Here is a 19,682-nt window from a genome sequence, read left to right as displayed (position 1 = left end):
CTTTGCACAAATGAGTGGGCAAAATTATTGAGACCGCCTACATTTTCAATGAAATGAGACTTGGGTAAATCCAGGCAAGCTACAACGCTGTAGCCGCTTCGCTTTTTATTACTACTTCAGCTATATTGGGGGGGTGGGACACATAGATGGATGGTAGGAGATGAGTTAAAGAGGACGTTTTCAGACAACTCCGACACTGACTGTTAAAAAAAATAGGTGCAACTCAAGACAAGGAAGATGTTTGTGTTTGTACACTGGGTGTATATATATGCCCTGAGTTTGCTGTACGTCACTATGAGTGTAACTGAAAAAGACAGGGTGACAACCAAGACGTAGTGTACTATCAATATACATCTCACTCTCTGCAGATTCTGGGGTGTGTGAAGTACTTGTTTGACACAGATGAGAGCTGGCACTAGTAAGAGCTGCCTGGCTGGACTTCGACAGAGGGGTAGGAAAGCAAATGGCTCCATCTATTTTTACTGAGGAGGAACGAATTACAGGAATTAGGTGGACTGATTGCAAATTAACAAACGACTCCTCGCGTTTTCCTTTAAATGTCATCGTAAGATGAGGGGAAACAGCCTTTAATAGATTTGGGGAGTTCCATTGAATGTAATTCTGTGTTTGTGAATCAATGGGGGCATTTGGCTTGGAAAGGGGCCCATTAACCCGTAAAGCAGAACAATCCCCGTCTAGTGCCAAGAACCAGAGGAGTACGCAGCCCAGCGGCTATCTCTAAATCCAGTACTGAAAGCAGTGCACTAAAACTACGCCATGTTAACACTCCGCTGTACAAACCTCCACGTCAACCAGAAAGCCCTGCGCTCGAACCAGAGAGGAGAGGGGAGACGCCGGAGAAAGCGGCCGCACAAAAAAAGGAAGCAAGAGCATTAGCTTGGGGAGGTTCTGTGGTTGAGACAAGGTGCGTTTGTGTGGGTCGTGAGGTTAAGGTTACAAAATAAAGGTCAATGGCAGAATAAGGCTGCCCAAAGTGGTGTCGCTTTAGGAATGTGTTCTTGTATTCTCTTGGTGGTGGTGGTGGTGGTGGGGGGGGGGTATGTCTTCCAGGCTTCACCAGAATAGAAATGACGATGCAGGTGTGTTCAAACTGTCTGCACTCACAGCTTTTGAGTGTGTTTGCTTGGGAATGTTTGTATCTAGGTCATGGGAGTGACAAGAAGGATGCTGGGAGTTGTGAGGGGGGTGAGGAAGGAGGTTATAATGTTGATATAGTTCTGCATGCAGGCATCTCGACATCTATAACACACGTTTGTATATCATTGGGGGAGTGTGACTGACTGTATAGTATGGAGGTTGTACCGACAGACTGGAGTACAGGGGGTAAATGTGGCGTGGTTACTGGCGGGGGTGTGTGTGTGTGTGTGGGGGGGGGGGAGGGGGGGCTAGTCAACTACTGGTTACCTCGTCACTGGTGAAGTCAGCCAGCTTGACATGGGTGATAGGCAAGCAGCGTTAGGAGAGAAACACAAAAAACAACAAAACACAACAGGATGGAGACAATGCAAAAAAACAAACAAACAAACAAACAAACAAACAAAAAGAACCCCCCACACAAGTTGGCAATTAGGAAGCACGCACAAAGACCTGTTCCACTTCACGCACGGTGCCATTTCCTTAACGCAGTCCATGCATGTGCACACAAGGAACCCATGCCAGAGAGCAAAGAGCGACAGCCGGTTTCAGGATGAAAAATCAAGCAGGGTTAAAAATTGCAAGTCCGCCCTCTTAGTCGGCTTCACAGCTCCGGTCAAAGGACACATGTCTCTTTTTTTCTGTCCATCTGTCTTTCCTGAGAAACCCACCCCATTCAATGTGCTGATTTCACCTGATTTCCATATGCTGGAGATAATTGCTAGCTTTCTATTTAGAGCTCGGCAGAGCACAGCCTATAATTTAACACTCAGAGGTCTTGGAAAAAAAAAGGAGAAAGGAGGAGGAGGAGCAGGAGGAAGGAAGATGTGCAAATGTGCAGTTCCAACTTCTCTCATGCCATTGTTCTTTTTTTCTTTTGGATTTGTCCCCCTTTGTCTCCCCAATTGTATCCGTCCAATTACCCCTCTCTTCCGAGCAGTCCCGGTCGCTGCTCCACCCCCTCTGCTGATCCGGGGAGGGCTGCGGACTACCACATGCCTCCTCCGATACATGTGGAGTTGCCAGCCACTTCTTTTCACCTGACGGTGAGGGGTTTCACCGGGGGGAGGTAGTGCACGGGAGGATCACGCTATTCCCTCCAGTGCCCAGTGGCCCCCCCCCCCCTGAACAGGCAACCCGACCGACCAGAGGAGGCGCTAGTGCAGCGACCAGGACACATACCCACATCCGGCTCCTCACCCACAGACACGGCCAATTGTGTCTGTAGGGACGCCCGATCAAGCCGGAGACAATACAGGGATTCGAACCGGCGAGCCCCGTGTTGGTAGACAACGGAATAGACTGCCACGCTACCCGGACGCCCCTCCTACCATCGTTCTTAACACACACACACACACACACACACACACTTAGGGGGCGCCGAGGGTGTCGAGCCAAGCATTCATTCCACTTTCGTGTTTTCACAAGCCGTTATCATCAGCAGAATCTGAAGCAAGGAAATTAACCAGTTGATAAAGTTTTGTCTCTGGGCCAAGTGTTTTATCGTGTTTAACTCCCAAGTTTAACTCCAATTAAACGAGACACTCCAGTACACTTCAAACGCAGCGAGGACCAGCCCGCGTTCCACTCTAGCGAAGCACACGCATGTGTAACCAAATCGGATGGGGGCAAAACGCTTTTAGCGCGATACAGAGGGTAAACGGTGCAAGGCAGGCTGATTTGCATAACCAATAAGACATGCGGGCAAGATTGTCCACTAGTGCCAGGTGCGTGCGCGAGTATGTGTGTGCATGTTTTCCCTTCTGTCATCTCGGCCCGTGCAAAATGAAACACGCCCACCCCTGGCTTTGCCCCACTTCTGCTGATCACAACAGAAAACGGCAGAAAACAGCTTCGCTGGTGTTTTGTGAACGCAGCCTCCATACTGAAGTCACGCTCGGTGGAAAAGTTTCAAGGTAGACTCAGCGAGGTTTTCACACCTTGATGTTCTAAGAAAGAGACCCCTACGAAATGGCGGCGCGGCTGCTGGTGACACGGCACCGAAACTGCCATGGTGAAATAAAGCTCGCATTTTACCGCTGTTTAGAGTTCATAAGGGCTCATTATGTTGGATGACTGACAAACTTCATGATGGGGGTATTTTTTTTTTTTTTTGGTGCAGCTTGTTGTGCAGGGCAAATATGGCTGCTCCCCTGTGGCTGACAATCCAGCACTGTTGTTACACCTGCCATGTCTGCATGTATGCAGGTTTACCCACTGGTGTGTGTGTGTGTGTGTGTGTGTGTGTGTGTGTGTGTGTGTAGGCATGCAAGAACCCTTCAGGGCTGGGTGATCAGTCAGCGGGAACAGTGAGCGTTCTGCCTCGGCTGTTTGGCGGACAGCAGGTGAGCCCATGCCTGACGCGACATCCCGCGATGCAGCGTTTAAGTGTACTCCCCTGTGGCGAGGCGAGGGTGGCGAGGCGGCAAAGAGACAGTGGAGGCGCTGGTACATACGTGCTCAGGGTGGTAACACTAGCGGGGGGGAGGGTGTGGGTGATGGAGAGGTCGCCTTACCCTCTGAGCGCTGACAAACAGCTTGTGGATGATGGTGCCAGCCGGCCCGCGGCCAGCCCCTATCACTGCTACCTCCGGTTCCTCCAGCAAGGAGCTGACGAACCTGGGACAGAGAGGGTGAGAGAGCGAGAGAGAGAGAGACAGAGAGCGAGCGAGAGAGAGAGAAGAAAAAGACAGAAGAGAAAATGAAGAGACAAAAGGAGAAAGGAGGTTGAAATGGACATAAGTGATGTGTAAAGAGAAGAGGCAGAAGACAGGAGGAGTGGAGGGAGAACGAGTAAGGTTTGAAAACAAAAGGAGATAGATGGGTGAAATCAGGAAAGGAAGAGTCAACGACACAATGGAAAAGACGAGTGGAGGCAATTGGAGGGGCGAGAGGAAATGGGGGATGAAAGGTGGAATAGGTCAGACAAACATAGCATCATCTAAATCAGTTCTACCAGGAAAACACACACACACATAACATCGGCAAATAACGGAGGGGAAGTAGTAAAACAGGAATCTCCATTAAAATTCAATGAGCACCGCGTTAAGAAAAACAAAACATGCCATATAAGGGAAAAAAAAAACCCATCAACTCCATCCCTTTTTTTCTATACGGTTAGCCCATTTCAGGGTACCAGACCTGAGAACCATTTTCAGAGGCTGCCAATACTTGACTTTTTTGGGTGCCAAAAACTGCACTCACACAATTAAAAAGTTATTTTCATTCTTTAGAACACTAGCTTTTTTTTGGTCTTTTTTTTTTTATGAATGTTGCTCGCTCCTGTTCGGCTCTACATACAGGCCGGCAAATGTAGGAATACTATATATGGACTCTATTGTTCAGCAATGCCTGTTAATTCCTGCAGCCATGCAGCTATGAAAGTAAACTACCTGATGCAGCAGTTGAGGAAATTACAGGGTAAAAAGGCAACAGAACTGACAAAACGTGCATTTTTCACTCTGCAACCCAACAGTAGTATTCACGAGGTCTTCTCCGCCAAAAAAAAAAAAAAAAATCAAACTTTTCCTTGGTTCTAAAATAATTCCATGTAAATCTATTAGCACACATGAAGCAACACTCATGGAGCCGTTAGGCAATACGGCATCTTTATGCCAGATCATGTTCTGTGTTTTCACACCGACTTCACAGGCACATCTTATATTTCACTTATATGAGAGAATTGTTTCTCCTGACAAGATTTCACAACTTAAAATCTTATAAGCTAGACACTGTTGATGTATTTTTGTAGTTTCTCTTGTGACTGCTGTCAGGAGGGTATCTAATTTGAATGCTACACTCTAAAGTCAATGAACTTTTAGGTACCATTTCAGGTTCTTTGAATTGTGAACACAGAGAAACCCCAGAAGGTTCCCTGAAGAGCCTCTTAATAAATATGACCGTTCCTCTTTGAAAAGCTCTCTTTTTTGTGGCTCTTCAAAGAACTTTTTTTTTTAATTCCTTTAGCGAGAAACCCTGTATGGTAATTTATTTTTGGTAAATGACCCTTCTGACAAACTTCATTTAAAATAAATGAAAAATCTCGATCACATCCACCTTTCACGCTGGGGTGATGGTTTTGCTGGAGTTGTCATGGTATGGTAACAAGTGACAAGCTAGCGTTGCAATCATAGTGGCGTTCCAGACTCTCTATCCAATCCACCGTGCATCAGTCTGTGATGGCGTTCACGGCCTAACAAATGCTTGCTGGTGCGTAACACTGGGGAAAGGTGTACGCCGACACTTTTCGTCTGTCAAAATAATGAGTTGATTAAAGAAAAAAACAAGTTTGTTCAAAGTAAAACGTGTCCGTGTCTTGGTTTTGGGATTTTTAACTGGCTGCAGCTAGAAGAACAGCAGCAAATCTCTTGTTTTGAGAGTGTAGCAATCCTTTGCATTAGTGTCTTGTGACTTTTCTTCCCCTTGCTTTAGTCTTTATTTATAATGGTCTATTAAGAAGTAACAGAAAAGGGGCGTCCGGCTGGCATAGTAGTCTATTCCATTGCCTACCAACACGGGGATCGCCGGATCGAATCCCCGTGTTACCTCCGGCTTGGTCGGGCGTCCTTACAGACACAGTTAGCCATGTCTGTGGGTGGGAAGTTGGATGTGGGTATGTGTCCTGGTCGCTGCACTAGTGCCCCTCTGGTCAGTCGGGGTGCCTGTTCGGGGGGGGGGACTGGGGGGAATAGAATAGCGTGATCCTCCCATGCACTATGTCCCCCTGGCAAAACTCCTCACTGTCAGGTGAAAAGAAGTGGCTGGCGACTCCACATGTATCTTGGGAGGCATGTGGTAGTCTGCAGACCTCCCCGGATCGGAAGCGGGGGTGTAGCAGCGACCAGGGACAGCTCAGAAGAGTAGGGTAATTGGCCGGATACAATTGGGCAGAAAGGGGGGGGAGGGGGGAAATAACAGAAGATATTCTCCATCAGTCATGTGCATGTCCTGGTACTGGCACACTTAACAGGACTGCAGCGGTCATTTCATAGCAGAACAGAAAATGTTCTACTGGCAAATGCTGTCAGCCATTCATGGCTGCCTATAAATGATCATAACAAGACACTTTAAGAATCTCTTTTTCCTGATTGCAACTCGTAAACCTCTGTGGTTCAATATTTTATTCATCTGCCCCATTCAACATATGGGGTAAATGGCATTTCCAACCATTCTACAAACAAGTGCACTCCTTTCATTGCATAAACTGCGAGAAAGCGCTGAAAAACATACAGGCCTGAAACAGTTAAGCTTTCATACAGTGAAGCTGTTGAGCATCATGCTTGTTTCCACTAGAGTATATGCGTTTTCATTTATCTTCCGAACAGGCATCATCATTCAGAGTAAATGCCAGTCTAAAACACACAGGCGGCGGAGCTACGAGAGTGAACATGAGATCTGTGGGGGTGTCTGGGGGCAAATGATTTTGCTTCGGAGAAAAATAAAAACCCATTAGTGCACTGTGGGCAACTCCAACCACACAGATTTCTTTAAATCTTTAAAAGGATCCTCTTTCCCAATTTCCCTTCAAGTGACTAATTTCAACGAGGCCAAAGGGGGCCACGAATTGGATCAATTACACCGGCATAGCCCGCGCTTGTTTTCTGTTATATACGCTTTCCTGCCCACCTTACTCCACTTCTAATATTTTTTTTCAAGGCAAAGGGGCAACAGTAACATAGTCATGGTAACCTCAGTCAGTCAGGTGAGACACTTTTTTTTACCTGTACACTATCAAACTACCCAACACTTGAGGAGAAGCATTTCCACAAATCACGTCTGCCCTTTATGGCTCGGTAAAAACTGTATGGTTGTGAAATTTTAACTAGCTATAAATCTTTGCACCCTCGCCGCAAATTTTTACACCAAATGCACAACTTGGGATTTACCGCAATATCTGCAGATAAATCTTTACGCTCGTAATGCAACAACATATTGCCCTTTCATGATTTAAGCACGCAGTTGCATGGCCTTAACCCACAAATCAAATAGCAGCCATCACTCGATAGCATCGTATATTCCTTGGGAGGGGATGAGGAAGCTGAGCAAACAGGACTCCAGTACGATGAGATAACATTCAAGTAAATTTTACTTTTGTAACTTCGCCTTTTTCTATGCGGTACAGGGCCAAGAACGTGATTATACAGAAAATGAATTTTTGGATTCGGCAAACATCTTCCTGCTCTGCCTGCTCCTTCCAAATGCAATAAACCTTTGTACCCTATTCTGATGTTTATGTACATACTTAAATATATAGACATTCATCCTAATTATGCAATTATGCATGTTATGGGAATCTGTTTTTCGGGCAGTTGAAATCAAGATGAAATTATTCGCATCAATCAAGGTGAAAAGGGAAATTCGAGCTGCTTCAGGTAAAGAAATTGCTGAGCATTTTTGAAGGACCTACTCAAAACTCTCAAACAGAGAAGCCGTCGGCAGTTTAAGGGCCTCATCCATTTAAATTTGCTCTGATTCGGTCTCTTTACTCCAGTGTATCGGTTTGAACAATATAATCTGAGAACCATTTCTTAGCGGGGTTTTTAAGGTGTGAGGTTGACTGCGCATTACAATATTCAATGTGGATCATAAATGAATGGTTTGCAGACCAGTCCTTGGAGTTTAAACAGGAAATTCAGCATGTTAAATTATTTTATCCTTATTCACTGCTGTTTTCATTTGGTGTTTTTCTTTTTTGGATCCCCCCCCCCTTTCTCCCCTATTGTATCCGGCCAATTATCCCACTCTTCCGAGCCACCCCCTCTGCCGAGCCGGGGAGCGCTGCAGACTACCACATGCCTCCACCGATACATGTGGAGTCGCCAGCCACTTCTTTTCACCTGACAGTGAGGAGTTTCGCCAGGGGGACGTAGCGCTTGGGAGGATCATGCTATTCCCCCCATTCCCCCTGCCCCCTGAGCAGGCATCCCAACTGACTAGAGGAGGCTTTAGTGCAGCGACCAGGACACATACCCACATTGAGCTTCCCACCCGCAGACAGGGCCAAATCTGTCTGTAGGGACACCCGACCAAGCCAGAGGTAACGCGGGGATTCGATCCAGCAATTCCCCGTGTTGGTAGGCAACGGAATAGACCGCCATGCTACCCAGACACTCATGGTGTTTCTTTTTATTTAACTCTTAAAATACACAGAAAACAGATTTTAATGATTTCATAAAGTATTTACCATTTTTGACCAATTTGGCTCATAAAAGTTTTGAAGTTGTTTTAAGTTTGTTAAATCACAGGGAATTTGATTGGGAAATAGTGCCTCTCCCTCTCTGACAGTGCACCTTAGCTGGGGCAGGTGTTGTCTAGAGGGGAAAGAGGAAGCTGCTGCTCCAGGGCCAGCCCTGGGTGTCCTCTTAATGAGGCCAACCCTGTGTGTGTGTGTGTGTGTGTGTGTGTGTGTGTGTCCTGAGCCTTATCAACAATATGGGTCTCCCCTGATAAAACCTTCCCGTCTCCATGACAGTGCAGTAGAGCACCAGAACCTTCTGTCCTGCAACTGCACAGCTGTGCCGTTCTTCCTACATATGCATCGAACTATTCAGTTACTTCATGTTCATCTGAACAGGTGCACAGCAACAGCCGTAACTCTTGTTAACATTAAAAAAGAGCAGGCTACGTTGCTGCAAAGAATTTTATCTTCTTTTTTTTTGGACCCCCCCCCTTTTTCTCCTTGATTGTACTTTGCCAATTACCCCATTTTCCGAGCCGTCCCGGTCGCTGCTCCACCCCCTCTGCCAATCCGGGGAGGGCTGCAGACTACCACATGCCTCCTCCAATACACGTAGAGTCACCAGCACATGGGAGGATCACGCTTTTCCTCCCAGTTCCCCCTCCCACCTGAACAGGTGCCCCGACCGACCAGAGGAGGCGCTAGTGCGGCGACCAGGACACGTACCCACACTCGGCTTCCCACCCCCAGACACGGCCAACTGTGTCGGTAGGGATGTCCAACCAAGCCGGAGGTAACACGGGGATTCGAACCGGCGATCCCCGTGTTGGTAGGCAACGGAATAGACCGCTACGCTACCTGGACGCCCCCAAGAATTTTACCTTAACTGGTTTCAGAGGCAGGTTTCAGTGAACATTGTTACAGAATCTTCTAGATCCCCTTGAGGTATATTTCCTGGGAAACACTTCAAATTTTAGAAAACTTGGGATTTTTTCCCCCGTTTTTTCTTCAAAAATTTTTTCAAAAAAAAAAGCAAAAAAAGACGCCAACAGCCATCAGACTAACACTGGTACTGTTTGGGCTCACAGGAAGACATACGGATGCATGCGTATATTGCCCGACAGCTCTCTGTTATTAAAGGGCTGACACAAGCTGTGTGGCTGTGGGAGAAAGCATTGCGCTGCGTGGAACTTTAATAAAAAGTGTGCTGGCTACATCCAGAGGACGTAGGTGGCAGAAAGGGCACTATAACTGCCCCCCCCCCATCCACCCCACCTCGGTCTATTCAAACGACTTCTCACACTGTGGCTGTTTGCCCAACATTTATTAGCGCCTCCTCGCCGTTGCCCTGGAGGAGCACCGCTGATGAAACGAAGGCAGCCTGGTGATATTAATAAAGAGAGAGCAAGATGTTGGGGAAGGTAAACATGAGAGGAGGCAGACGAGGATCAGAGGGAGGGGAGGAGCAGGGTGGAGGCGAGGCTGGGAGAGATGGATACAGCATGTTGGCCCAAAGTTTCCCTGCTGCTACTGCTGAGTGAATAACCGAAATATCAGTCAAATGTTTGACATTTCAACAAATAGTTTCGATGTTTTTAAAAAAAAACCCCAAATTGATCGAGAGCGGTTCAACTATTAGAAACACTGAAACTCAGTTAGCGTTTGATTTCTTCTGATCAGAAGGAAAATGACACGCAGTGCATGCTATTGTCTGTGGAGCGCAGCAATACGACTTGTAGCGTCTAGCTTGCTGGACATTTTCGTAGTAAAAGCGAGATATCATCCCCCCCCCGCTGCTCTGACGGCCGAGCGGAATAAACCGCCGTTCTTGCAGTCCGCTCGTCATGTGGCTGGGAGGTTCGCATCCCAGACTCGCCATAACCGGTCACAGCCAGAGTGTCCACGGGGTAAGGCATTCATTAGGCCACCCTTACCCGAGGGATAGTGGCTGTAGATCGGTGTAGTGTTTGGGGACTCGTTGTTCTCCAGCGACCCCTCTGGCCCATCCGGGCGCCTGCAGCTAAGCAACCTAAAGCATTCTCCCTACGCCTCCTCCGCGACCTGAAGGTGATGCAATCCATGCGAGGCTTCAGCGTGTAAAATAGCGAGAGCAGCCGACACGAGTTTGAAGGAAGCTGGTGTTACGATTATCTCCTTCCTATGGAAACGTGAGCCAGGGGAGTTATTCGACAAGAGTTCCGGCCATATGCCATTGGGTTAATCGGCTGGGATAAGGGGAAAAACTAGAAATAAATGTATTTAAAAAAAAAAGAAGCAAGATATTCAACACAGTTCAGTATCACATAACGGTCAATGACCATAATTCACTGCAGGAGACAGCAGATGTGTTATGACTGAGGGAGAGAAGGAGAGAGAGGTGATCATGAAAAGTTTAGCTTATATTCATAGTGGTAGTAAATATTGGCTAAAATCGATGGTATTTGCAAATCTGAAATAGATGACAGAGTTGAAAGTCCATCCATCCGTATGGTTCATATTGAGATTGGATCAGGTTCCAGTGACAGAGGAATAAGGATTTGCTCGGTATGACAGAGTCAGTGTCAAACACTGCACTTCTTTTACACAAATCCAACCCTATGGGGTCTACTCATGTATTATCTAAACTCTAAAGGTATGGAAAAAAAATCCTTATTTGAAGGGGAGGAGCAAGTTCGTGGGAATGTAACTTACTTCTCAAGGTCTTCTGTATCCTCTGCCCTCTCGCCCTTGCCAATACCAAATTTAGCTTTAAGTGAGCGGGCGCGGGCGATGATCGTCTCCACAGCCATCAGCTGGTTAATGATATCCTGTCAATGGAGGAAGGGTACACAGACACTGTCAGGAAAGGGGCTGATGACAGCATGTGATATCTGCCTCGAGTCCAACATGTCAAGGTATCAAAAGTATGATGGAATAAATGACCAAAATAGCACAACATTCTCAGGAAGGAAAGGGGGGGAAGGAAGGTAGGAAGGAACAAAGGAACAAATAAATGCGTTGATAAATTAACTACAAATCGAAAATGAGGGCACAGTGTACAGAGAACGTGCTAGAAAACTGTGAGGAGGAGCCTGTGCTACGAGGTGAGACTGTTCATATTCCAATGTCACACAGACACCGAGCACAATGCATCTCAGCCAAAACCAAGGCACTGGATGTCAGGAGGTTTGTTCCCTTTCACCTGCAAGAAAGTTTTCTTACATTTGTCTTAAACAAACACAGCAGATTCAGAATTTCACCAGCAACTAGTTTAGCAGAACAGTGGTGTTTGTTTTTTTTTAAAGAGCAGAATGGGATGTTTTAACAGGTCAGCCAGCCGCCAAAGAGGCCGAAAGAATGAACAGACTTCCCTGTTCCCGAGATAACCTACCTGCTGCTGGTACAGCTTATTCTTAAATCCTACTTGTCACTGACCTCCAGCTTCTTGTAGTCTGGGCTTGGGTGGCGCAGCAGCTTGCTGGCATGAGACGTAGCCTGCTGGATGGCCTTCTTCACCGACGGAATGTCTTCCACTGACTCTGTGACAGGACAACAGGACAGAGTACAGGGGAGGAGATGAAAGGGAGGAGATGAAGAAGAGAGAGAGGGAAAAACAGGTGAGAGCAATGACAGCGATGAAAGGGTTGGGCAAAGAGTGATGAAGAGAGGAGAGAAAGAGGGAGAGAGTGTGGAGAGAGGATAAAGAATGAGGTGGACTTCAAATGAAAAAACATAACAGAAAAGAATGGTAATCCCGTTTGACTGACGTGTCACAAACACAGGTTTTAGTCCACCGTCCACATTATTCACAGCAGCTCAAGCTAACACTTTCTTCCAAATGATAGCTGTCCAAACACTGATTTTTCTCTCTGCTTGAGAGAGGACACAGTGTCCTGGACTTGTAGGCAGAAAGCCTCTCAACAGGAATACCGCTCTAGAATCTCTGATCAGGTCACGCGACCACGTTCAAAAATGCTTTAGAAATTCTGGGACTTGGGTCTCCTGCTACACTCGCACAATGAGTAGTTGGAGAAAACAATACAACTAATCAGTTTTTATGTCTTGGAGAGAGGCAAGTAATGCCCTGCTGAGATTTCGCACGGCTCAATGCGTGTCACCGAGGCTGACACTCACCCTCCTCCTTCAGCTTCAGAATAGCAGCATGGAGTATGCAGGCCAGGAGATGGCGGGTCAGGTCTGCTGGCTTCTGAACCACCAGGTAGTGCAGAACCTGAAAGAAGCAACGTCAAAATCAAACTTTGCTGTTCCCTTTCCTCTTGGCTTTTTTTTTTTTTGCTCTCTCTTACACCTATTATGATTACAGGGGCTGTCATGAACCCCAGCAAGGTACTTGACATTTCAAAAGGTATTGTTCTTTTGAGTAAGTGGCTCATTCTCCCTCTCTCTTTTTTTTTTCATGAGTTATGGGGGTGCTGCCATATAAATGCAATTGTAGCCAAGCAGAGACTGTGCTGCATTTTAATGTGACTCTTTATATAAAAGGAGAAGACTGGAGGGTCATTTGTTACTGTTTGAAGGGGGTGGGCTTCGAGGTGGGTGATAGGATTTTGGAGGAGTGCCTGATCTGATTCCATTGCCCCTTAGTAGAAGCCAAAGCCTTTGGGTACTTCTGTTCATAGGGAGCAAAGGAAATAAAAAAACCCCAAAAAAACACAAGTGAGAGAGAGCGAGAGAAAGAAAAAGAGAAAAAAAATCATTCTCGCTGTACGATTGGGAGACAAAAGTCCTCTTGTTGCCAGGTGACCTCTTTGCTATGATGATGATCTTGACTGCTATCAGAGCACCGTGAATATATAAGCAGTTCTGTAATCTCTGGGGACAATTTACTGGAGCAAGGAGGGGGGATATAGAGTGGGCTAGGGGGGAGAGAAAAATTAAACCGGCAAATTAATTCTAAACTAAATCCTGCACCTGGAGTTTCCCCCAAAGAGGGGCTGTGGCATGGCTGGCAGACGGCTGAAGGACAAGTGGAGTTGAGGCGATGGTGACTTTCAAGGTTGGCCAAGGTTCCCCTGAACTCTATTTAAACTCTCCAAGAGAGAGAGGCGGGGGGGGACTTTGGTTGGGGTTGGGGGGAGGGGGTTACAGAGACCTTGTCAGGGACACCTTGTTTTCTGACCCACTTAAAGCGGCTCCCTGTGCAGCATAGGCTGAAACGGGGCCGAGCGGGCAGATTGCAGTGGCACCTGGCTGCAGGGCAGTATCAGCAGCTCCCTGCCAGCATAGGGAACTTGCAGGTTGATAGTGTAACTTTTAAAAATGCAGCTTTGCAGTCCAAGTGGAAATCTTCTCAACCGCTCGTAAAGAATGCTGGCCGCGTGTCTGTTTTTACCCCCACCCCCACCTCCAATATATCAATGTAGGACAAAGGAAAAGAAAGTATTGAGAAACTTTCGGGGGGGCACTCTTGACGCCACTTTGAAAGTTTGGCATTGAAGGCTTGAACCTGTGCTTTCATAACCTGAAAGCCCCCCCCCCCCCCCCCCCCCCAGATGTGGCTTCTCTGTTCAAAACAGCTCTTTTTCCAGTTTCTCACCAGTGAAGTGCTTACTGACACCCTGCCGTTCGCTCCAGGCCAGCTGGCTTTCTCAAACACCTCGAAGAGTTTGACAGAATTCAAAAGATTTTCAAAAAAAATAAAATAAAAATCTAAACAAGCCTTTCCGAATCAAGATTCTTTTTTTTTTTTTTTCCATCGCAACAAACCTTGCTGTCAAGGTCTGGTATATTTTGCCTCCCTAAACGCATGTCAGCATGGCCCTGGCTGTCTACCAGCCCACCGAAGTTTGTTTGAGAGCTTCATGAATGTTCCTAAAACCCACAAATAACTCCAGAGACCGGCCTGGCTTCTCATCCTACCAAGTGTCATTCAACAGTTTGTTTTTTTCTGGTAGTGTCTGGGTATGACACATCTCCCAATCACCTCAATGTTGGGGGAAAAAAATCACCTGAATGTACTATGTGGTGTCAAGATAAGTCACTCCACAAATATAGTATGGTATCTATACATAAACCTGCCAGATCGTTCTAGACCTGACGGGCTTAGGGTGGCTCACTCTCAGTTCATGTCAAACCAAATTAATGCATTTCACACCAACGTGTTACACTAAAAAAAAATGTAAGCGCAGAGAAAGACGAAAGAGTAAAGTTATCAGCAGTTGCAAAGTCATAATAAGACAGCACAAAAAGGATAATTATCGGACAAATTAGAACAAAACAAGAAACCCCAATAATATTCAGACAATACGGGGCAGAGTTGCATTCAAAAATATTATCAGAAAATACTGTTATTAGGAGCTGACAAATTCATATCAGTTCTTGGCTCAGTGACCTTTGGGGTCTGATTTTAATTAGTCTTTCTTTTAAGATTTATTGTTGGGGTGATTGCAAATTTTCAAACCCACGACCATCGCCACTGCAAGTTTACCTTCTCAGCCTCCTTGGTGTCGTCAAACAGCCTCCTCTGGCGACGGGCAGGCGTGGACCTGGCTGTCTCCCAGGCCTCCACCCACATGTTTCCTGGGATCTTCATCCTTGCACTGAGCTCACCCCTCAGCACCGTGTTGCCCTTCTCATCCACCGCCTCCTCCTCTACGTAGTCCCTGGGCGAGTACCAGCGCACAAAGTCCTCTAGAAGACAGCCGGGGTTGGCTGCCTATGGAGAGAATCAATCAGAATCAGAATACTTTATTCATCCCAGAGGGGAAATTGGGAGGAGAAACTTTTCAGTCATTTCAACCTGAGCTTACAGCAATGAAGAGCCATTGACACCGGTCTGAGTCTATGAGTATGTCTCTTTGGTAACCTGAGGTGAAGAGAACCAGTTGACTTTAATACAGACCCATGAGCTCAAGCTGTTTGCTGATCGATTTCAAAAGTGATTAGAAGCATTTGTAAGCTAAAATCAAACTGGATAGAGAATCATAGCTGGGACAACTGTTTGAGTTTTAAAAACACTGCAGTTTCACAAAACGGCCTTCGGCAGGATTTCTGGACAACATATATGTTCAAAATTTCCTTTCCGTGATGCCACAGGCTCTTCTACAAGTCATAATGCAGAATCTACAGCAAAAACTAGCAATTAAACGAAACATGCAACATGTCCATTTTTTTTAATCCCCAATTGTACTTGCCCAATTACCCCATTTTCCGAGCCGTCCCGGTCACTGATCCACCCCTTCTGCCGATCCGGGGAGGGCTGCAGACTACCACATGCCTCCTCCGATACATGTGGAGTCACCAGCCGCGAGGGAAAATATTGAACCACAGAGGTTTACAAGTTGCAATCAGGAAAAAGAGATTCTTAAAGTGTCTTGTTATGATCATTTATAGGCAGCCATGAATGGCTGACAGCATTTGCCAGTAGAACATTTTCTGTTCTGCCATGAAACGACCGCTGCAGTCCTGTAAGTGTGCCAGTACCAGGACATGCACATGACTGATGGAGAATATCTTCTGTTTTTTTTTTTACCCCCCCCTTTTTTCTGCCCAATTGTATCTGGCCAATTACCCTACTCTTCTGAGGTGTCCTGGTCGCTGCTACACCCCTGCTTGCTGATCCGGGGAGGGCTGCAGACTACCACATGCCTCCGCCGATACATGTGGAGTCACCAGCCACTTCTTTTCACCTGACAGTGAGGAGTTTCACCAGGGGGACGGAGCGCATGGGAGGATCACGCTATACCCCCCAGTTGCCCCTCCCCCCTGAACAGGTGCCCCGGCCGACCAGAGGGTCACTAGTGCAGCGACCAGGACACATACCCACATCCGGCTTCCCACCCACAGACACAGCCAATTGTGTCTGTAGGGACGCCCGACCAAGCCGGAGGTAACACAGGGATTCAAACTGCGATCCCCGTGTTGCTAGGCAATGGAATAGACCGCTACACCAGCCGGACGCCCCCTACATGTCCATTTTTAAGGGTTTACACTGAAGAACTGTGGAAATGATAGAGACTTTCACACAAACTGACATGATATAAAACAATTTTGATGAAGACAGCTGCAGAGTACATGGAGAAAAGTACACCCCCACCCCTTCAAACATCTGGCCTACTTGTTTAGTGTACAGAGAGGTGGCTACACCCCAACTTGGTCTAAACTGAACATGACAGGTTTGAGTCCTGCTACTGCTGGGTGACTGTTTGGTATGCATTCAGTTCCATCTTGTCATTTAATCACTCTTTCTTGGACCAGTATGTGTTTCTGCATGCATGAGCTATCCTAGTTATGCAGTACTTTGCGTATTCCTGTCTCTTGTCTTGATACTCCTGACAGTAAAATAGGAAATACAATGGACTGCCCACTTGCCTCATTAAAAAGAAGGGGGTGAAAATAAAGAAAATTACTTAAGTCTGACAGACACATCAAAAAACGGCACATCAACATCCACTATCCCTTCTGTTGGTGTGTGTATCAAAGCGTTTCCCAGCGCTGTGAACATAATGGCAAACACTGCTCAAAAAACCACTCCATCCACTCTTTGACAACCGAGTCAGTCAGTGGCTGAAACATCATTGTCTCCCGTCCCGGCCCACTGGCTCACAATCAGAGTGTGACTGGGAAATGGGCTTGGTTTCCCTGCCTCCTCGCTGGAAATGAGCCCACCTGACAAATCCGTCCGACGGAACTTTTACTACTGTTTGACCTTTACACACTGCATGATGTTCAGCATGTGTGTGTGTGTGTGTGTGTGTGTGTGTGTGTGTGTGTGTGTGTGTGTGTGTGGGTGCTTTCTTGGAACTTTCGGTGTTCCACCACTCACATGGGATAATTAATGAGTTGGCTGGTTGGAGCTGAGGAGAGGAGGAGGCTGATGGGAGGAATGGGGAAGCGGGGAGACAGTTGGCTGCTGGGAGGGATTGATGACAGGGTCTAACCCAGCACTGTGGAGACAGGAGGTTTTCTCTGTAGCCCCAGGGGGGGAAGCGAGCTGCTGCTGATGTCCCTTTCAGGAAAAGACACTGCCTTTGTGCATGTGTGTGTGTGCGCGTGTGTGTGTGGTGGTAGTGGGGTGGGGGGGGGGGGCACGGGATTGGTGGATCATCCAGTATGTTAAAACTGTCATATTCCTAAGTCACACCATTCATCATAGCCATCCTGTGTCTGTGCTGTGCCCAGAGGGAGCTGGTAATTAAAGCCAAAATGCCAGATTATGCTTGGCTAAGCACAATTACAGGACTGTTCCCCTGCTAAATTTAGAGACCATTCTGCTGGCTTAGGAAGCCCATTTTACTGCGGTACCTGAGCACACAGCATTCACACTTCTTCATTTCAACTTCAGTTTGTGTTGAACTTTAAGCTGTGCAAGTACAATGTGTTGGAGCAAAACACTCAAAAGTAGAGCACTTAGTGGGCCACTTAAAAAAAAAATAAAAAAATAGGGCATTGCAAAGCAAAAAAAAAAAAGAGAAGAAGTTGCATCTCCTTCACTTTTTGGGTGAGCGCTATTTGTCATCGTTGGCTAGGGAAAACAAGGAGATGGGGGTTTGAATTGAATTCCCTTCCAAACAGTGCAGAAGCCTTGCCTTGAACTTAAAAATCACAGCAGGTAGAGTTGTACTCAGCAGAAAGGACAACAGCATCTGAACTGCTTTAGTCTGTAGCGGGATGCTTAGGGTAATCAATAACGCTCTTTAGAAAACATCAATGAAACTGGGTGTTTATACAAAAGATACTGCGGCTGAAAAGGGCCCTTTAGTATGGATCAATCAACTCCTTAAGCTGATGCAACATTTTAACTATCTGAAGTACTTAAAATATTTCTAACGAGATGTTTTTAATAAAAGATGCAAAGAACGGGGAAGAAACTGAGCCCTTGTTTTAATTTAAGGTATGAAAAGGAACCAGGCATAACACTTTGTTAGGATTAAGATACATCGGCGTTTGCAACCAAACCAGGATAATGAGGAAAATGTGTTGTTCTCTTTTCGAGGATACTTTATGTCTTTATATATATTAACTGTACTAATAGTGCGGCATGATGGCGCAGTGGTTAGCGCGTTCGCCTCACAGCAAGAAGGTCCTGGGTTCGTGCCCTGGGGTAGTCCAACCTTAGGGGTCATCCTCTGTGTGGAGTTTGAATGTTCTCCCCATGTCTACGTGGGTTTCTTCCGGGTGCTCCGGTTTCCTCCCACAGTCCAAAGACATGTAGGTCAGGTGAACTGGCCGTACTAAATTGTCCCTAGGTGTGAATGTGTGTGAGTGTCAGCCCTGTGATGGCCTGGCGGCCTGTCCAGGGTGTCTCCCCACCTGCTGCCCAATGACTGCTGGGATGGGCTCCAGCATCCCTGTGACCCTGAGAGCAGGATAAGCAGTTTGGATAATGGATGGATGGATGAATACCAATAGTGATACACTTAGAAACAGTGAATCCTGAATCCAGAGCCAACAAAGCCATGATGATAGTGTTGAAAACAATCTTAGGATAATATGAGCTCTTGATATGTTGCAGCAATAGTCAGTTGATGATTTTTATACATTTCTACAAGACCACCAAGTTTGCTTTTCTCAATTTCAGTAAGGTGAGGAACTTCAGAAAAAAATGTCGGTGACCCTTTAAGCGTAACAACTTAAAAGTATTTCAGGGATAAACCATCAGGTTGGCAAAGAAGAAAAAGGACAAGACTGAGCGAAAAGCCTGTACATTTCCAAGTGTGTTTCTCCGCGACCTTTTCTAGACTGCACTCCAGTGCGGACGTCATACTTCAGTCCAGCGAGACGGCGCTTCATTGATAATGTAATTAGCGAGTGTGCCCTGTGCCCCTCTGAGAGGGGGCGGACTGAATCTAATCTAAGGCCGCCCAGTGTGACACATTGACAGAGAGCCACAACACAACACTAATGGGCTCCTCTGCCAGTCACGGGGTAGTCTATGCTTGTGCTGTGTGTGTCTGCATCTGTCTATCACTGACTATAATGATGTGTGTGTGTGTGTACATGTGTGTTTGCACAGCGATGACACATATGTGCCCATGCCACAGAGTATAGGTGTACGAGCAGCTGCCTAAGTCCATGTGAGTCTGTTGAAAAGGGCAAATAAGGGGCATCCAGGCAGCGTAGCGTTCTATTCCATTGCCTACCAAGGCGGGGATTGTCAGTTCAAATTTCCATGTTACCTCCGGCTTGATCGGGCATCCCTACAGACACAATTGGCCGTGTCTGCAGATGGGAAGCTGGATGTGAATGTGTGTCATGGCCGCTGCACTAGCGCCTCCTCTGGTCGGTCGGAGCGCCTGTTCGGGGGGAGGGGGAACTGGGGGGAATAGCATGATCCTTCCCCCCTGGCGAAACTTCTCTGTCAGGTTGAGGAGAAGCGGCTGGCGACTCCACATGTATCGGAGGAGATGTG

General features: G+C 46.8%; 1 protein-coding gene across 1 annotated transcript in view; it reads right to left on the bottom strand.

The window, feature by feature from the left end:
* Window positions 1-19,682, bottom strand: part of rab3gap1 (RAB3 GTPase activating protein subunit 1) — a 72,286-nt gene that overhangs the window by 1,550 nt on the left and 51,054 nt on the right. Inside the window, exons 19-23 of the mRNA XM_056289403.1 lie at window positions 14,760-14,987; window positions 12,446-12,542; window positions 11,747-11,850; window positions 11,024-11,139; window positions 3,672-3,774 (exon numbers count right to left, since the gene is read on the bottom strand). Of these exons, the coding sequence (XP_056145378.1) occupies window positions 3,672-3,774; window positions 11,024-11,139; window positions 11,747-11,850; window positions 12,446-12,542; window positions 14,760-14,987 (648 nt within the window). The remainder of the gene's footprint in view (window positions 1-3,671; window positions 3,775-11,023; window positions 11,140-11,746; window positions 11,851-12,445; window positions 12,543-14,759; window positions 14,988-19,682) is intronic.

Source organism: Lampris incognitus, chromosome 11 (genome assembly GCF_029633865.1).
Source record: "Lampris incognitus isolate fLamInc1 chromosome 11, fLamInc1.hap2, whole genome shotgun sequence".
NCBI lineage: Eukaryota > Metazoa > Chordata > Actinopteri > Lampriformes > Lampridae > Lampris > Lampris incognitus.
Note: the sequence above shows the minus strand (reverse complement) of the source record. Positions and strands in the feature narration are given on the sequence as shown.